General features: G+C 37.1%; 1 protein-coding gene across 1 annotated transcript in view; it reads left to right on the forward strand.

The window, feature by feature from the left end:
- Positions 1–20,886, forward strand: part of lrp1bb (low density lipoprotein receptor-related protein 1Bb) — a gene marked incomplete at its 5' end in the record, with an annotated part of 288,040 nt that overhangs the window by 120,597 nt on the left and 146,557 nt on the right. The window contains 7 exons of the mRNA XM_079427014.1: positions 2,416–2,673; positions 3,925–4,087; positions 10,586–10,808; positions 13,946–14,132; positions 14,349–14,492; positions 18,470–18,706; positions 18,899–19,079. Of these exons, the coding sequence (XP_079283140.1) occupies positions 2,416–2,673; positions 3,925–4,087; positions 10,586–10,808; positions 13,946–14,132; positions 14,349–14,492; positions 18,470–18,706; positions 18,899–19,079 (1,393 nt within the window). The remainder of the gene's footprint in view (positions 1–2,415; positions 2,674–3,924; positions 4,088–10,585; positions 10,809–13,945; positions 14,133–14,348; positions 14,493–18,469; positions 18,707–18,898; positions 19,080–20,886) is intronic.

A 20,886-nucleotide genomic window follows, 5' to 3' on the forward strand; every position in this document is an offset into this window, starting at 1 on the left:
GTGAGTCCACAAGTAATCCCACGACTCCAGTCCATTAATTAAGATCTTGTGAAGTAAAAATCTGCCGCTTTGTAATAAACAAATCCTTCATTAAAATGTATTTTGGCTAAAATATGAGTCTTCTCTCCATGATATTGCGTTCTCCGGTGAACTCTCATTCTGACACTGCAGAGGATCCATGTGTTCAAATATATTATTAATATATTAAAAAGATTGATATTCATTTTTAATCATAAACGTTGTGGAAAATATCAGCTAAATGTTGTTAGAACTAATCTGGGAAATTATACACACCAAGCAATTTTAAGTTTTCCAGGTTTTTTAGGTCCTTTAATGTCATTTGCATTCCTATGAATTTTGGCGTTACAAACCGTCCCTGCTTAAATTTATTATATTGCGTACACACAATTCATGAACGCCTGTTACAGTGTGTGCTTGGTGTGATGGCATCTTAAAAGATGCCTCGTGCATTTTGTGACCTAAAAAGATGATGCATCCTAGTATGTCTGTTGGTGTGGTGCACTGCAACCGGTTTGCATGTGTGTTTAAAATTAAATGGAGATTACACCACTGTACGCTCGGTGGGAAATAGCTAGCAGGCAGCAGCACACCTTGCTGCTGGATGCAGAATCTGTCCCACGTTTAATCAATGTGACTGCTTTCCTATGAGGAATAAACTGAATATCATTACCCATAAACTTAACTGAACTCAGTGCTCACCCACATTAATATTAATTTAGCAGAAAGAGGTTGTTGCACCGGGATAACTATGGGGTTTCCATTAGATGTAAAAGCTCATGCATATAAATTTCAATGCATCATCTTTTCCCGGCCATCTGACGGGGACCAGCGGAGGATGACATAGCCATTAGAAAGTTGAATGTTTAATAAGACTCTTAAAACTAAAATACACTGCAAAAGTATATACAGTATATATACAGTATATATATATAGGTAACACTTTACAATAAGGTTCATTAGTTAACATTAGTTACCTACATTAGTTAATATGAACTATGAATGAACAATACTTCTACAGCATTTATTAATCTTAGTTCATGTTAATTTCAGCATTTACTAATGCATTATTAAAATCTACTACATTCATTACACTATTAATCTTTGTTAATGTTACAGTCGTTCATTGTTTGTACAGTCGTTCAAACAATGAACGACTGTAACATTAACAAAGATTAATAAAGAGTGTAATGAATATAGTTCATTGTTCATTCATGTTTATATATATATATATATTGTGGCGGGAGGAGCTAACGACAGACACAGTGGGCGTGGCGTCAAGCCTCGGAGAGGTTTTTATTAAACAATAAAAAGGGAAAATAAAGTGTCCAAGGGGAAAAGTGTCCAAATAAACAGGGAACCTGGTGTCCTCGCTGTGCCGCGGGGCTTGTGCAGGAAGGTAGTGTTCAGAAGGGAAGGGTCCAGGGAAGGGGCGGAGTCCGGTGGCCGCACGCGCTCCCCTCTCGGGGCCGGGAGCGAGTGGCGGCGGCGTCTCGTGCGCGGCTCCTTCCATCTCCTTGGTTCCCGGCGCTTCTGGGGGATTCGACGGCCCGGCATCCTGGCCCGTCAGCCGTCTCACGGGTGCGGCAGTCCTCCTCGACGCACCCTTCCTGGACCCACGAGGACACCAGCGTGCATGCACGGGGAAGAGACCGGTCTCCCGAGGAGAGGCGCGCTCGGCCTTTAAACGGCGGCGGTGATGAGGCTCTATTCACGTCAGGTGCGCCTCATCACACGCCGCCAGCCCTGCGTGTTCAGCGCCCCTCCTCTCTCACACACCCACTCCCGTCGGGAGCCTGGTGAAGGGCGGCGAATACGGGACGGGGTGGTGATGATGGACAGGGGGGAGGCAGCCGACTCGTCACAAAATATATATATATATATATATATATATATATATACACACACACACACATGCACATATATACACACACCAATTGCATTATACAATGTGAATAAACCACATAAACATGCACACACACACACACACACATATATATGTGTGTGTGTGTGTGTGTGTGTGTGTGTGTGTGTGTGTATACTATATATTCATGCTATATACTGTATATATACACACACACACACAATTGAAAAAAAGTGTTCGCAGACAGAGAAATACACACACACATGCACATATATACACACACCAATTGCATTATACAATGTGAATATAACACCCACTTTCACTTTTGCACATTGCAAAACGCAATAAGAAAAGATATGTCCAGCTGACTGCCGTGTTCTGAAAATGGGTTTCTCTCCTAAGAGACATGCTTCTCAATTACCCGTGCCCTCTGCGGAAGCCTGTATTATCCTATTCTACTGAAAGCATGGAATGCCCAGGAAATGCCTGGCCTCAAGCTGTCTTGTCACTATTTTCCTATCCATCTATTCCAGAGACTGGTGAAAACCCTGCAGCACTGCTGATTGGAGGCTCGGATAATATTATAATCACAGCCCTAAATGGATCCCGCTTGCAAACCCTCAAACAACTGGACTCAAATGGAACTCATGGCTTGGATTTCAACCATAAAGAGGAATCAGTATGCTGGGTCACATCCTCAGAGTCCTCCGGACAACTCCGGTGTGCCAGGATGAGGAAAGCAAGTGGTTTCACTAAAGAACAGGAAGTAAAGACAGTCCAGAATCTCCACGGTATGATTCCTGTTAAACTCTCCTGCTACAGTACATTGAAAATACAATACGTTGAAAGAAAACTGATGCATTGATTTTGATGAGTGATTAGACAAAGGGATATGACAAAATTTACGGTTGTGCACAATTCTGAGTTGAATCTGCCTTGGAATTCAAATTCTGCATCCTGTTTGAACTGAATTGGAATTTCTGTGGAATTGAAATATAATAAAATTCAAAGAAATGTAGGTTTCATGTAAAGTACTAATGCAATGTAAAACAAATCTTATGTTAAATCTTTATGTTAAATGTTCAGTACATTTTGTCCTATGCTCATGAGACCTAATCTTCTCATGCTGGACAAAACATTTAGTGTAACACTGAGTTCTGCTTGACTGCATAGTGCTTATCAATGCAAGCTGTATGGAAACTAACAGAGCTTATAATTTATTTACCACTACATTAAATGCTTTATGCACATTTGTGTAGTTCAACCTACAGTATGTATCCATTAAGTATTCATTAAAAGATCTCAAATGGAAAATGATTTATTACTCTTTTAATAATTAGCCTATTCGTTTTCAGTGTTGAATCATAGATTAAGAACATGCTTTCATTTCAGGATATTGATCCAAACAATAGCCTCTAAACCAAGAATTTCTTTATGACTTGAAGCAAAGCATTTCGGTTATAGCATATTTCAAGTTTGGTGCAGTGCATTAAGAGCCTCTAATAGACCCCACGTTTATGATCTTGAAAAAGTAAATAAATTGTACTAATATGACTTAGTTTATGGGGCACTTTTTGTTTTTGTTCAATAAATTGTACTAATATGACTTAGTTTATGGGGCAATTTTTGTTTTTGTTCAATTGTAGGCATTTTCTTTTTAGTTTATAAAGTGCACTGTTTGTTTTATTTATTTGTTGTAGTTTTTTTTTCATGCTTGTTAATGCATTTCATTACGTAATTTTTATATTCCATCTAAAATCCAATTAAAATGGACAAATATTCTTTATAATACATCATAAAAAGCACTAACAACATTGAACAATGAAATATTAATTTAAAAAATAAAAGTAGCAATTGTAATATGTAGATTAGGAATTAGTTTTCATGAATAAGGTCTTTCATGAATATGATTAATTGATTATTACTTAATGGCAAGAATTCTCAATGACTTGTGCATGAACATATGCCAATTAGTGATGTGTCACATCAATACGTATATCATCTTGTTTTGTGTAAATTGACCATGTTTTCCTTTGTTTCAGACGTTGATCAATTAGCTTTTGACTGGCTCACAGGAAACTTTTACTTCATGGATCAAGCAAGCGACAGGATATTCGTTTGCAACCAGTACGGAGACACCTGTGTTACGGTGATAGACCTCGATCTGTTGAACCCTAAAGCAATCGCTCTGGATCCTCTAATGGGGTGAGTTGAAAATGCATGAAGCGAGATTTCATCTTTGACAAGGCTTTTGATGATCTAAATCCTCTCACATATATTGCAATATTTTAGTCAAATATTTATCTGAATGCATCTTGCCTGTACTGTTCCCAGAGCTCAATATTTACTCTTCTTTTCGACACTGTCTGGTTGCATGATTGTGCTACGACTCCCACAGTCAGGAGTGTCATTAGTATTCCATGATTTATCCGGCATCCCACAGTCTCGAACGCCCTTGCAGAAATCTGCTTTACATGAGTTTTGTTTTGCTTTGACACCACAAAGCCGCAGTTGAAACAAGGGGGTGGTGGATCCCTCATGTCAGCATGGTGATTGTGGAAATGTTTCGGGGGAAATGAGTAAAAGAACACAAAGAGTCCTCAAAGGAGAGAAGGGCAGCATGATTATACTAGTTATTAGCTGCTAAAAGGAGCACCGTGGTAATATCCCCGGCGAGCTTAGAATAGGAATTCAGGAGAGAGTTTGTCCCATTTATTCATGAGAGTGCAAGGACAGGCAGAGCACTCCGTTCCGGGTTTTTTAATGAGACGCCTTGTGCCCAGTGAACCTAAATTGTAGCACCGGTGTTCAGCAGACTAAAGAGTGCAAGGAGAGCCCAGGCCATAAATTTTGCTTCCGTTCTTCAGTCTGTGGTTGTCATCCTTTTGTTTTCGTGCTGTGACTCTGACAAAAACGAAATCCTGACTGCCCTGAATGAAGGCGTTTTTAAAGGAAATGACAGCTGTTTATCTCCTTGATTCCAAATGCTGTTCTTTCTCCTGTGATCATCAACAACCTCGCAAATCTTTCAAAAACTTTCAAAAGATTTAGAATGGAATGCACAGAGGACTGAATTCTCTAGTTGCATCACTTTAGTGTTTGGCATTTTAGTGCTAAAGTATGTTTTATTGCCAACTGTATATAAGGCAGAGGTGGTCCATTCGTACATATGAATGATAGAAATTGTAACACTCAATATGGTGGCTGTCTTCTTGCTAAAAAGAGACAAAAGTATTTTTGCAAAGGCATCTCGATGCTCAATATAGTGTCTGTTGAAATAAAAGTCCATTTTACAACTGAAGGGAAAAAAATATCACGAGTTTATTCACTCTAAATCAAATTTTTCACCAGTTTTTAATATGATCTGATTTGCATATTGTATCAGGTATCAGATAATTCAGGGATACATTATATCATTAAAAAATAACAATAAAAATAAATAAATAAATAAATGTGTAAAATAATGTACAAATTTATTGATTTTGTTTTTTGTTTTTTTACATTTAAAAAAAAATAAATTACATTTAAGATATCTTCAAATTAGTTTATTAATTATTTTAATGCATACACTTATAAAAATATGTACAGTATCAATGTATCGGATGCACTAAAAAATATTATATATGCATTATGGGCAAAGAAAAACATGCAAGGGATAATCAACGGCTAGATGTGCATTAATGGATTTTAATGCACGACGTGGAAGCAAAGAACAGCCCGACGCGATAAAAATCCTTTAATGCACGGCTAGCCATTGATTATCCTGCTTATTCCGTGGCCATTTGCCAAGTTATAGTCAAGTTAAAACTTGTATTGCTCTTTGCAGTGCAATATTTGACCGGAAGAGTAAAAATGACGGTTATTTTCGTCAGTTACGGCTAGTTAGCGCTAGCATTCTGCCAGTTTCAAATCAGACACAGAGATGAAATAGTGCTGCAACACCACATTTATTTGAATGAATTATAGCATGTATTTCAGTTAACTGTCGATTGAGAGAGAGAGAGAGAGAGAGAGAGAGAGATGATAGTTGTGTGTACCTGCTTGCTGCGTCTCTCTCTACAAACAATTACTTCAAAAACTGCGATTTTATCACCTTATTTTAGTAATAAAAATCGCAGGGAAGCGTTGACAACAAGTGAATATGTGTGTGCAGCACAATCTGCGATCTCCGACCTCTCTCTCTCCCTTTCTTTCTCTCTCTCTCCGTGTGTGTGTGTGCGAGCGAGTGATGTGTGTTGGTTAGTGTGTAATGATCAATTAAAGCATCGCATTAATATGGAACGGTGATTAAACTGACCTGGAACTACCTGTGCAGTTAAACGAATTTAATCAACACCTTCCAGCCAATCAGAATTGAGTATTCAGACAGACCATGGAATACATTTAATAAAATTATCTATGATTTCAAAGCAGAAGTTGTACAAAGTGCACAAGTAAAGTGAAAGCAAATGCTTCAGTCTTTTTGGCCAAATAAAACGCTTGGCTAGATACATAATTGCTTTGTTTTTCTAGCTTTCAACTCTGCAAAGCTTTCAGTGTGCAGTACATATGCTTTAGGATGTGGCTTTAGAAATATATGCTTCTGGTTTTGTGCTTTTCTCTTGGGCTCCCATATGTTTTTGAAAGATCCCCTTATTCACCTCACAGAGCCGACCTTAAGCAGAAAATCCGGTTTAGGAAAAATCTTGAAGTTGGCCCTTTTTACCCTTATCAAACAAGCTCAACACTGTTCCTCCTCCATTCATTGTGAACGTGTCTTTTTGTGTCCTTTTATGGTCCATGATGAGCATGTAATTGTACCAACTTAAAGGCATTTTTTTTTTACACGCCGTTGGTGCGTTTACATGAACATAACCCACGGGAATGGCTCTCTCACATTTGTACATGGCCTTCAGTGCATCCAGCCAGTTTCCTCCCGGGAATGTGGGAGAGGAGTGCAGTGGTTAAACCTCCAGGCTTCAGCAAAGTGCAGTTTACTACATTACACAGCCAACTGTTCTGCTTTTCCTGGTCCTCCTCCTGTAATTGGCAAGATGAGGTTGGAGCTGCTTGTGTGTGAGGGAGGCTGAGGGAACGCAGGAAGTCTGTCAGCCTGGAGCGCTTGAGTGAAAACAAAAGAAATTGAGGCGGTTTGTGATAGTGGCTCAGCATGAGGCGTAGTAGTTATGGAAAGAGTTCACGAAACGTTAAGTGTTTCGTTTGTGGTTCTGATATATATATATATATATATATATATATATATATATATTTGTCAAATTTCTCGCCTGTTTTCCTGAAGGAGCCTCCGTCCTCTTGTACGCTTCTGGAGAGGCTTTATGTAAAATTTAGCTTTCTAATTTGAAACAAAAATCCCAGAGAGGGAATAAGACTGAACTTGGTTTAACCTCGATTTTCAAAGTCTAACTTATATTCCCCAAATCAATTCGAAAAGCAGGGTGAGATTTCTTTAGTCAGTGGAGAGTGTGAAACTTGAATTTGATTTAGAGCAAAATGAAAACAGAGCTGTGCGCAAATCTTTATACATCCGCTTTTCACCCTCCCCTCTCTCTTGTTTGGTAATCTGTCTTGGTGAAAGAAAGGGGAGGCATTTTCTGCTCGGTATTCTCTACAGTAATGAAATTCCCCTGCGGTCCGGGTTTGGGTTGGACCATTGTGTCACCTTGCAGTGATTACTTAAAGTCAGGGTCGAAAGGTCTAAAGAAGCAGATGAGATGTATGACTGGGTCAGATTGGTTCCCATTGTGTTTTGCCTGGGCTTATTGAGTTTGTTATCTAACCACCAAACAAATAAATAAAGTATTGTTGATTTATCATTCTGTGGTTATTGTTATGTGGTATTAGAATGCAACATTCACTGCAAGAATATTGTCTGCATCCATGTCTCATCTATTTGCATGATTAGAATCAGATGTAGAAAGTATATACACAGTACAGTGGACAATGGTGGATAGTGTTTTTTTTTTTTTTTTCCTCAAACACAAACTCAGTGCTAGAGCGCAGAGCAATATACGGAATATACGTAAACAAGTTAAAGATTTATTTTTAATTAATTTACTTTTTTGCCTTCATCACTGCACTTAAGGCAGTATTCCAGGAAATGAAGATTTATACAAATCTTTGCAAGAATAATTCAACAAAAGTTATTCTCGGACCGAGGTATTAACAACATCAAAAAACAATGGAAAAACCAAAAGAGAAGATAAAAACTCCACGAGGCCAGATAACAAAGCCAGAGAACAATTACAGTCAAAGAAAGGAACTCAGGATACCTTACTTGGGGTAGCAAGAGAGGCTTTTGCTGGACCAGGCAGGAAACACAGGGCAAAGACTCAAAAACCGAGTGAGGAACCTAGGAAAAAATACACAACTTAAATACACTGGGGAAACAAGGCACAGGTGAGCTGGATAATAATAACAAGGCCACACGAAGGCAGAGGAGAGCACAAGGGACCTCTAGAGGCACAGAGATAAACTACAGGATGTAGGATGCTGACTGTGGATGAGTGAATGCTATCATGGATTGCTGTATGAAAGCTTTTCTTCCATATAATAGCAGGAACAAGACACTGAACTTGCAGATACCTTATCAGCTTTATCCTTCTGTATGTCATTTATTTTGGTGTTAAAATCACATTCAGCAGCACTTGAATCTAATAAATGGCAGTGACTTGCTCAGAAAGAGATGGATCCTCTTGCTAACAATATATAATATAATTATATATTTAAACAAAACATATATTATTACAATTTAAAATGATCTATTTTAATGTTTCAAAATGTAATGTATTTGGTAGCACTTTAGTTTAGGGACCAACTCTCACTATTTGCTGTTTGCTTATTAACATGATTATTACTGGCATATTGGCTGTTTATTAGTATTTACAAAGCACTCGTTGATGCCTTATTCTGCATGACCATATTTTAGATCCCTTAACCCTTATATGTAACCACTACCTTACTAACTGTTAATAAGCAGCAAATTAAGAGTTTACTGAGGTAAAGGTTGTAGTTAATAGTTAATTTGGTATAGTTTAGAATTGTGCCCAAACTTAAAATATGACCATTTATTCCTGTAATGGTAGCCATTTTTCAGCATCATTACTCCAGTCTTCAGTGTCACATGATCCTTCAGAAATCACTCTAATATGCTGATTGGTGCTCGGTAAACATATTTTCATCTTTTTCTTTCATCTTTTGTAACACATATAAATGCCTTTGATGCATCCTTGCTGAATAAGAGTAATAATTTCTTATAGAACACCGAACTTTTGAACGGTAGTGTATATTATTCATATTATGTAATGCATTTAGTCCTTCCTTTTAAGCGGCTTGTTGCATTTTTAAGATGGTATGTCAAGTTAAAAACAGTGAAGCTTGCCAAATCAAAAATGGCCTTTCTGGTTTTTGTACAATATTCATTAGACTGTGGGTGGTCTGAAGATGTGGCTGAGAGTATGTCTATCTGATTTTTAATCCAGTTTGAACAGCTTTGAACATAACGGAACAATGCAGTTAGTGTTTTTTTTTCCTTCTAGTAGGAATTGTTCTGTTTTTTATGGAAGAATGTAGTATCAATTTCTGTATTGGGCGCTGAACTGTTCCAAATCTGAAGAAAAAAAGAAAATGGATCTGGCTGAGGAACACAGAGCAAGTCAAACACACCACAGTGTACTGGAACTTTGTACGTGTGACAGGAGCCAATTCGTTTTTATTGTTGGCAGGCGGGAAAAGCATCACTGATACAAGGTTCAATTATTTCTAGCATTCAGAAAACAAAAGATTTGAGGAGGGTCAAGAAGCAGGAGCCTTAGAGAGACATGCTTTTTACATCTTTTACTAATATTCTAACCAGCTAAAAGTCTGACTTTGAAACATTTAATGAGTTCTGCGACTTCAGTCCCCAAGGGACAAATTAAATGACTTACAAGAAAAGGTTGATACCGCGCTGAAAAGAATTCCGGATAACAAGAGACTACGAGATGGATCTGCCATGATAAAAAGCTCCTTACGGTGAAGCTTTTTTTAAAATTTCCTTTATGTTTTATGTTTGCTTCTCTGGAGCACTTGGGGACCGCTGGCTGCATGTGAACTCTTTCCTTGTTAGATTCCTAATTCAATGATGTGTTTGCAGTATCAGCCACTAGGTATCTGATGTTGTTAGAGCTTGAACACTCAGTTGAACACACTTTGCATTCACTGGTAGACTTTTTGTAGCGGTTTGTAGCCTGGTTATCTATTTGCATACACAAAGGGAAAAAAATAAAGCTTTTTTGAGCAGGGCTACTGTAATTGAAATACTTCAAAGGAGGATGGCGTCATTTGATAAATGCATTTATGCATGTCACTAATGAGGTCTTGCTTTAATTGGCAACATGTTTTATGGGTGGAAACAAAAAGAAAGTCTTACAGGAAAGCCAGTGATGAAAAACTGTACTCATGAGATCTTGTTGTTTTATGTGTCACAGTAATTTGTACTTTTAAGGGGATAAAAAAATAATGTGTCATTATTTACTCAACCGAATGTTGTTTCAAACCTATAGCATACAGAATGCTTTCTTGGTGACTTCTAGCTATTGTCTTATGGAAAGACTTACAGGTTTGGAATGAAATGAAGATGAGTAAATAAGGATAAAAGTTTCAGTTTTGGGTGACCTCAATTTGTTTTTAATAAAACATTGCACTTTCTTTCCTGATCACATGCAGGATGCTCTTTTTCACCGACTATGGGAATCAAGCCAAACTGGAGCGCTGCAACATGGATGGCACCAACAGAACTCGACTTGTGGATTATAAGGTTGAGCGGCCGACTGCCGTAGCATTGGATCTGGTAAAAAAGTTGGTGTACTGGGCAGACGCATATCTGGATTACATTGAAATGGTGGATTACAATGGCAAGAACAGACACACTATCATCCAGGGATATCAAGTGAGTTCTTGTTCTTTTTTTGGCATCGTGGTTTGTCATTTTACAGCTTTATACTTTACTGTTTAAAGATTTGGGGTTGAAGATTTTTTTATTTTATTTTATGTTTTGGAAAGAAGTCTCTTATGTTCACAAAGGCTGCATTTATTTGATCAAGAATACAGTATAAACAGAAATGTTGTGAAATGTTGTTACAATTGAAAAAGACTCTTTTTTTTATTATATTTTAAAATGACATTTATTTATGCAATGGTAGAGGTGAATATTCAGCAGCCATTACACCAGTCTTAAGTGTCACATGATTCTTCAGAAATCATCCTATTCACTGGTAGACTTTAATATTTTTGTGGAAACTTCTGTCACATTTGATCAATTGAGTGTTTTTTTTGCAGAAAAACAAACAAACAAACAAACAAATACATATTATTATTATTCAAATTTCTTCAAATTATAATAATTATAATAATACTGACCCCATACTTTTGAACAGTAGAGTATGTGGGTAGAATAAAAAATGTAGCAGCTTAGCAGCAGATGATCATAAAAGAGAATTCTTCTTAAGGTTATCCCAGCCTAAGGATGCAGTCACATTTACTGATGCTTGGAAAAATTCTGTATGCAAAAATCTTGTCATTTGATTTTGAATCCGTGTGACTGGGCAAAAAAGTTACTCCTTTTGATTTCGCTCATTTTCACATTGGTCATGCGATTTTGGAGGGAAAAAACAGCTTGGATTGAAAGTGACTTGTGTTTGAGCTGCATCTATTGACAATGGACAATGGACTTTTTTGTCTTGCGAAATCTTGCTGAAATTTCGCTAATGTTACCATACATTAATATACCAAAAAAGTGATTTAGATAATTGAGCTCTTAATAGTAAAATTAATACGATATGCATACTTACCAACGGTGATGTGAAGGGAAGTAAAGGGTTGTTTGTCTGATGCAAGATTTAAATAATCCCTGATAGTGGAAGAAAGAAACAAACACAGTTGTACACAGATTGATTTCAAGTATTAATTGGTTATGGCATTTATACCCAGCAGCAACTGTACTGTGTGGCTTCATCTGTGTTTTAATTTCTCAAGATAGTTCTTGCATTAATTAGTTTAAATCAACACGGGCTACAGAAACAGATTCACCATTTGAATATTTTACCTGAAGTGCACTTAAGAGGCCGGTAATTATGGATCATTATTATTCAAAAGCAGACCTCAGCTAAGCAACCCAAAGATCTTCTCATTGTTGGAAAGTGTAGAAGGCCACGTACATTGAGCAACGGATGACTGTATGCACGCAGGTGCGGGTGTGCTTGGTTTAATGGAGCTCTTAAACATGAGCTACAATGTGTTGGTGAGAGGTTGCTAACACATTTAATTTCCATAGCAAATTAAGGTGAGTTTCTGCGAGTCCTGAAAACCGCATCTACCCTTTTCGACTTCATTGTTTTTCTAACAGGTTTCTTATTATGCAAAATAACATTTTTTTTTTTTTTTAAAGCATGCTTTGTTCTTTGCTCATTTAAACTCCACTGCACACAGCTGTAATCATATATATATATATATATATATATATATTTAAATCAATAAATTCGATATACAGTGGCCACCAGAGTGTTTGGATGCTTAAGCTGCACTTAATATTTCATGAATGCAATTCCATTAGATGACACAATATCAAACCAAGTGCTTATTTGAAGCATAGCTCTAGCAAAAAGTTGCACAAAAATTTATCTTAAATTATTTAATTACAAGTAAAACGTTTCATTGTATTTGAGTTCTTTATATTTGTATATTGAGATTTTATTTTCAATTGCAATTGTATATCAGTTTTATGACTGTGACTATTATATGTACACACACTACAATTAAAAGGTTTGGGGTCAGAAGGATTGATTGATTGATTGATTGATTTTGAAAGAAATTGATAGATTTATTTAGCATTTAGCACATTAAATTGATATTTAATTGATATATCATTGAGTTTCCATACAAATATTTTGAAGGATCATGTGAAAATTCTGCTTTGCCATCACAAGAATAAATTACATTTTAAAGCATATTCAGATAGAAAGAAGTATTGTAATAATATTTCACAATATTAATGTTTTCCTGTGTTTTTAGTCAAAGAAATGCAGCCTTGGTGAGCATAAGATACTTCTTTCGAACACACTTTATTTTACGGTCCAATTCTCACTATTAACAAACCATTATATTTATAACTATGACTTTTGCCTCAATAAACTATTATTTTGCTTATTAATAATTGTTAAGTTTAGGTATTGAGTAGAATTAAGGATGTAGAATATGGTTGTACAGAATATGTGCATTGTAAGTACTAATAAACAACCAATATGTTATTAATAGGCATGCTAATAAGTAACTAGTTAATAGTGAGAATTGGTCCCTATACTAAAGTGTTACCCTTCTTTCAGGAACTGTACCGTCCTAAAAGAGGTTCAGGTGGAAAGGTGGAAACTGGCTTTCATATAGTATTATTATGAAATGTTCTTTGTTAATTTTGTTTGGAATAACCACTCTTGCCCTGGAGGAATGGTTGAGTATCTGACTATAAATTTAAACGAGAAAAACATTATGAGCCACACTTTTTTGTCACTATTTCTTACCTCTTGCAGTAAGGGAAAGAGAGGATGAATTATCTCCCTGTGGGTTTAGGTGAAGCACAATGCACATTTTAATGTGTGTATATTTGCAGGCAGGGTTCAGCACTCCCAGTCTGCTCGCATCACAAGTCGCTTGCAGAGATCGCATGTAGGCTAAAATCACTGCACAGAATTGAGGTGTCCCCAGAGAAACACATGCACTCTGGCTGACCCTCCCAAATGTCCTGAACTGCCTGAATGCATATCAACACGATTCCATTACCTTCAGCCTGTCTGTAAATCTGCACCTCTTTATTCAGATTGGGGGTTGTTGCCAGGTCAAATTAAGCCTAATAACAGCTTTAGCTAATGGCTAATTCGATGTTGAATGTTGATGTTTAACCAAAGGGAAATACCAAGGACTGTATCTGTGCTGTTCTGCTTTCTGTTGAGCTTACAAGGTGGTATTTACCTAGCTACTGTAAGTAGCTTCTGCATGTTCTAATCAACCTGAAGTAGTCAATGCTCCTTTTTCTAGGTGGCCCACCTGCATGGATTAGCTGTCTTTGAGGACTACTTGTACGCAACTCGCTCTGAACCCTCCAGTGGAGCAGTGGTAGACATCTTACGGATAAATCGCTTTAATGTCACAGACCCGGAGACGCTAACCAGCATAGGAAATGCAAAAACAATACGGGTTTACCACAAGCTCAGTCAACCAAAAGGTAAAGTATGTGTTTGGTTTGCATTGCTTGTTTAGACAGAACAGCATGCATGTCTATGCATCTGTTTTTTGGGGGTTTTTTCCTGCATCATAGACATCACTTTGTGGTTTTTGTTTCAGATTTTGTATTATAAATTTTAAAACAACACATTCTCCAAGATTACATGTATATATGAATATGCTAATTGCAAATTTGACACCAGTGTCCTCTCTTCAGTCAAGGGCCATGCGTGTGAAGTTGACCTTTATGGTAAACCAGGAGGATGCTCGCACATCTGCCTTCTCAGCGGGAGCTACAAATCCCGGAGCTGCCGCTGTCGTACCGGATTCAGCCTGGGAAGTGATGGGCTGTCCTGCAAAAGTCAGTCCACCATAGTTCACAGCCTTACTTTTGTGTACTCTAGCTGTTCAAATGTGTAGTTCCGAAATAATATGATTGAAAATAATGATTATAATAACAATAATTATGTCTGCGAGTGTAACTTTTAACCCTGTAAGCCTTTGTTATGAAGTAATAGTATGAAAAATATATATTTTTTCAAGCCCGAAAGAGGAACAAAGTCGCGTGACAGACACACAAGCCGCGATTAAGACGATTTCTGACAGGCTGTACATGTCTCTCTCACACACACACACACACACACAAAAGCCGCGATTAAGATCACGAAACAGTCGTCCATAAAATGCGTTGTGATAACATCTGGGTTGTGCTGTTTTGTTGTGAGTAATCTTAATGATTCCTAAATGTATCTACTTTCGGAAGGCCAAACACAGAACTTCTCCCTGACATGGCTGCTTCAACACTACTACGGTTACTGAAACCACGCCTTGCGCAAATTTTTCCACATCATGACGTAGACGTGGGGGCGTGTTTGAATGAGCCATTTTAGGGGGGTGTGGCACAGTCTTAACTTTGATAAAGAATATTTCTTTGGTTTTGCGACTTTGGGCTTTGCAACTTCAGGGATCTTATCTATGCGCAATCAGCTTGTACCACGCCAAAGAGAAAGGAAAACTTGAAATCGCATCCCCTTTAAAGGGGTAGTTCACCCAAAAATTTAAATTCTGTCATTAATTGCTCACCCTCATGTTCTTCTAAACTCGTAAGATCTTCATTCACCTTAGGAACACAAATTAAAGGGTTAGTTCACCCCAAAATGAAAATTATGTCATTAATTACTCACCCTCAACGTAGTAAATACATCGGTAAAACAGTCCATGGGACATCAGTGGCTCAACTTCAGTTTTGCGACGCTACGAGAGTACTTTTTTTTTTTTTTGCAAAGAAAACAAAAATAACAATTTACTCAACCATTCTTCTTACCGATGTATTTACTACGTTTCTGGACCTGGGAACATTTCAGTTGCGTTGCTGTCTATGGAGGGTCAGATAGCTCTCTGATTTCATCAAAAATATATTAATTTGTGTTCCGAAGATGAACAAAGGTCTTACTGGTTTGGAACGACATGAGGGTGAGTAATTAATGACACAATTTTCATTTTGGGGTGAACTACATTTACATTTATCTGACGCTTTTATCCAAAGCGACTTACAATTGCTATATATGTCAGAGGTCGCACACCTCTGGAGCAACTAGGGGGTTAAGTGTTTTGCTCAGGGACACATTGGTGTCTCTCAGTGGATTCGAACCCAGGTCTCTCACACCAAAGGCATGTGTCTTATCCACTGCGCCATCACCACCCCAACTAACCCTTTGAGATATTTTTGATGAAACCCGAGAGATTCCTGGCCTTCCATAGACAGCAACACAACTACCACATTCAAGGCCCTGAAAGGAAATTACATTGTTAAAATAGTCCACGCAACAACCTTTTTTTCTGAAGTTATGAGAGTAATTTTTGTGAATAAAAGAAACAAAAATAGTGACTTTATTCAATGATTTTTTTCTCTTTTGGGTCAGTCTCCACTGTGCATTCACGAGATTACCACGGCACATTCTTTGCGCACAAAAAGTATTATCGTAGCTTCATAAAAAAAACAGTTGAACCTGATGTCACATGGACTATTTTAACGTGGTAATTCCATTGCTGTCTATGCAGGGTAAGAAAGTTATCGGATTTCACCAAAAATATCTTAATTTGTATTCCGAAGATGAACAAAGGTCTTACTGGTTTGGAACGACATGAGGGTGAGTAATTAATGACAGAATTTTCATTTTTGGGTGAACTATCCTTTTAACAACAACATAAAATGTACTTCATAAAAATCAGTAAAATCACTTTTAGAATGAAAGGCATTTTACTCGCTAAAATGTATAAATTATTAATCAGACAACAGAAGGCATGCATCAAGTACGATACAGTAGGATTTATAGGATTAATGCAGTCAGTTATATAAAACCATTTACAAATATAATGCGATTTACATAAATTCTGTAATTCCTTATTGTTTTTTTTAATCGATTGACAGCCCTAATAAAAATATATTTCTTCTCTGCCATCCAAATGAAAAAAAATGTACCCAATGATTTTATGACACCTAATGTCACGTCATCCCTGCAGAAATGGTGATGGAATATGTGTTTGTTTTATTCGATTCTCGTCAGCTGTCTAGAGCTGGAAATTGAAATGTGTGTGTTGTTACACTGTTAAGCGGGAAGATTGAGCGGTTCTGCATTTGCGCCAGTCTTGGCACTGGCTCGGATTGACAGAGATGGAGATGAACTTTTAAGGAGATTGGCCCACGTGGTTGTGATGTTATTTTATTGACTGCCTATAGCATGATTCATTACTGCCATTACCGCCATTTCCACTCTGTTCCCCCATACGCAGATCCTCCTGATCAATGGACGTTTTACTTAGTTGACAATGAAAGCTATGGGTCAATTAATGACGATCCTGAGTTAAGCATGAAGTGACTACAATAATGAACCAAGCTCTGTTTCGAGAAGTTTCTGATTTATACTTCCACCCAGATGCTATACTTCCTGCCTCTTTCCTTCAGATGAGAAGCTATGCTAAATGACTGTGGCATCCAGTAGTCCCTGTGTTGTTTGACATATAGGTCTCAAACCACTTAATTGTCTTCAAAGTAGTGGAGCTTTTCCACTCAGAATGATAAATTGAAGTGATATTTGTGTGGTCTCACCCACACTGGTGTGGCCCCATGAGGGAGGAGGTGGATGTTGAGGTGAGGTCCCTCTCTTTAACCAGAATCACCCTCTTTTCCCATCGGCCTGCCGCATAACAGACAGGCCAGTCTGCCCTTTTATTTTATCCCCACTGTGACTAGAGGTTAATTTATTTGAGATTGTTGTATCACCATGGATAACCTCAGCCTCTATTGTGCGCTTGTGTTAATCTGACAACAGGAGATTTATTGTTTAAACAGAGTCCCAATGAACAAAAATATCATTGCTGGAGCTTGTCAAATGAATCCTCTCAATCAAGATAATTTTTGCCTGGGGATGCTAAGTGGGGCTGATTGCGCCATTCATTTCTGTAACTTAACATGTCTGCCACTGCCAGTATTGAGCTTTGTAGATCTTCCCACAACTGATTTGGGATCAAACTAAAAAAAAAAAAAAAAAACATGATAATATTCAAATGTTTGGAATAATTATGTTTTTTTTTTAAATGTTTTTGAAAGAAGTCTCTTATGCTATTCAAGGGTGCATTTCTTTTTATCAGAAATGCAGTACAAACACTAACTTTGTGAAATAGTAATATAATTTAGAATAACTATTTTCTGTTGTAGCCTAATATATTTATATATATATTTAACATATAGTTTATTTCTGTGATGGCGATGTTGAATGTTCAGGAAACATTACTCCTGGCTTTAGTGTCACATGATCCTTCAGAAATAATTCTAATATTCTGGTGCTCAATAAACATTTCATATTATTATTATGTTCATATTAGTATTATGTTTTTTTGCAACTTAATATATTTGTGGAAAACGAGATACAGTACTATTCTTTTTTTTTACATTAAGAAATATTTACTTTAATTTTTTTTTTATATTTTATTAAAATACATTTATTCAGTAAGGGCATCTTAAAATAATCTGAAATTAACAGCAAAGACATTTATGTTAGAAAAGATTGCTATTTAAAATAATTCAGTTCTTTTTTTTTTTACTTTGTATTCATCAATATGCAGCAATAGTAAGAAACCCTGGTAATAATAAGAATCATTATAAATATTTGTTGCACTAATAATAAGTGACCAGCAAATCAGCATATTAGAATGATTTCTGAAGGATCGTGTGACAAAAAATAAAATCAAATAAATAATTATTACAAACTTTTGACTGGTAGTTTGTATATGGCATAGAAGGACTTATGTTAATACTTTCTATCTGTGTCTTTACAGAACCAAAGAATGATCTATTCCTCTTCTACGGAAAGGGACGTCCTGGGATAATCCGTGGTCTGGACATGAATGTGAAGTCTAGCACTGAGCACATGGTTCCTATTGAGGACTTGGTGAATCCAAGAGCTCTTGACTATCATGCTGAAACAGGAAACATTTACTTCGCTGATACTACAAGTTTTTTGATAGGTCGGCAGAAAGTCGATGGAAGCAGTCGGGAAACAATTCTCAAAGATGGTGATTACCTAACATTTTGCATTCTTTTACATATTATTGGTCTTTTCAGTTTGTAAAGCTGCTTCATTTTCTTACACAAAGACTCTGTTTACACCTGAAATTGCATGAATTGAAATCATATAAATGGTACAAAAGGTTGTTATTTTTTTCGATAACAGCTTTTCAGCAGCTGAATTGTGTGTGCTCTTACAGATCTTGATAATGTGGAGGGGATTTCAGTGGACTGGATTGGAAATAATCTCTACTGGACCAACGATGGCTACAGAAAAACCATCAGCGTGGCTAGGCTAGAGCGGGCATCTGAAACCCGGAAGACTCTTTTGGAAGGAGACATGTCTCACCCTAGAGCCATAGTGGTGGATCCTCTGAATAGGTACAGTAGAGAGAACAGCTGTTACATCATCACAATCCTAAATGCAGATTATGTATTATACAGTGATTTGAAATGCCAATCAACTTTCATAGATTCATGATTTGGATAGAAACATTTATTACTTTTATATTATTATATTTTGTTATTTTACTACCAGGGCTTTTCATATCTGGTCAAAGGCTTCTATTTCAAGTGTTTTTGCAGCGTTGAGTCATGTAGCCAATCATAGACATATGTGTTGGTTTCCTGAATGCAGTGGCCATTCAGAGGTGTTAAAGTTAGTCAGAATCCACTCACCGCTCAAAAGTTTTTGTTTCAGTGCTGAGGTCTGCACGTTTGCAGATCCTCTCATAAGAAGGTGTGGATACACTGTAAATAAGAGATTAACTGTGCAGTGTAGAGCTTAATTGAATATAACATACCTTTGTGAGATCATGATGGATTACGATAAGTGACAGCCTTTTAGTGATTGTGAGGGGAGTGCTTTTTTTGTGCACTTTCTATGCTATCATCCGTTCTGCATTTGTATAACTCAAGAATTCATTCTCGAAACTGCAATGGATGACATAGCAATAACAATTAATCCAAGATTGCTACTTGCCATTGTGTAGCATTTACTACTTCAGTTAACTGAATGAAAGTGGTGCAGGTTGAGCTAGTATGTTTGAGTGGAGGCGGAGACTAATTAGCATATTCATGGATTTCACGCATACTCAATGAGGTAAGGGTGTAGACTTGTATTCAAGAGATATATTCCATTTTAAGATTTGAATAAATAATTTTCATGGGGAATTTTTTTTAAATATATCATGTTGATGAAAAAAAAAATATATAAAATGATGATAAATTTAGAGGGACATTAACCAGTTTGATGCCAAAATATCAGGCATCCCTAAGTGTGTTCTATGTTTTGTGGATATGGACATATACCTTGTATTAGGGCTGCACGATAAATCAAAATGAAATCGCTATAGCGATTAGGCAAAAGCTGTGATTGTCATGCGCATCTTGTCAGTGAAACACAGTTCTGTGATCAACAGTAAATTTCCATCTGAAAAAAATTAAATTGCAAAGTTTCTTATAGTCAGTAGAATGTCGTTAGGGGCACCAACAAATTAAAGCATTAGTTAAGTAGGCAATCTACTAATACTCTAACGATGGGTGGTTGATATATAGTTGCAAAGTTACTTATAGTCAACAAAATTCCTAAAGTGAGTAGTGAAATTAAGTTTTTCCAATAAATCTGGTTGAAACGTGCTTGGAAAAACATGAGTAATCTTCATTTACATCAACAATTGCAATCTGTGATAAAATTCTGAGCTCTACTCACTTTCCACCTGGCCTGAAGGAACAGTCCTCATTCCAGTTTATTTACTAGCATTTGTTTACACTGCATGGCTTCAGAGGCGAATGCAATTTTACATAGAGTAGTGAAGCATGCATGCGCCCATCCACGCATATCTCCGTCTGCACTGGTTAATGTGTGTGTGTGTGTACCAGTAAGCTGACATGGCACGGCCAATAAAAAGGTGCGTTTGATGGCCCAGAGCCAATCTCATTATCACCCTCCCTGGGTGTGAGAGTAACTCATGAATCCTGAGGAGATGCAGCCAGCCAAGGCTGAAGAAGCGAGATACTGCAATGAGGAAACAACCACTCTCGGTCCTCTCAGATCCAATCAGACAACCTGCTCACTCTCTTTTTATCTGATTAAAAAGTACTCAAGTACCGTAATACTGATTGGTCGATGGTCGTCAGATCTTTTGGGGCATTCCACGTGGTATCTTAAGGGCGCTTTGAGTACTTT

The sequence above is a fragment of the Barbus barbus genome, assembly GCF_936440315.1.
Source record: "Barbus barbus genome assembly, chromosome: 10".
Classification (NCBI taxonomy): Eukaryota; Metazoa; Chordata; class Actinopteri; order Cypriniformes; family Cyprinidae; genus Barbus; species Barbus barbus.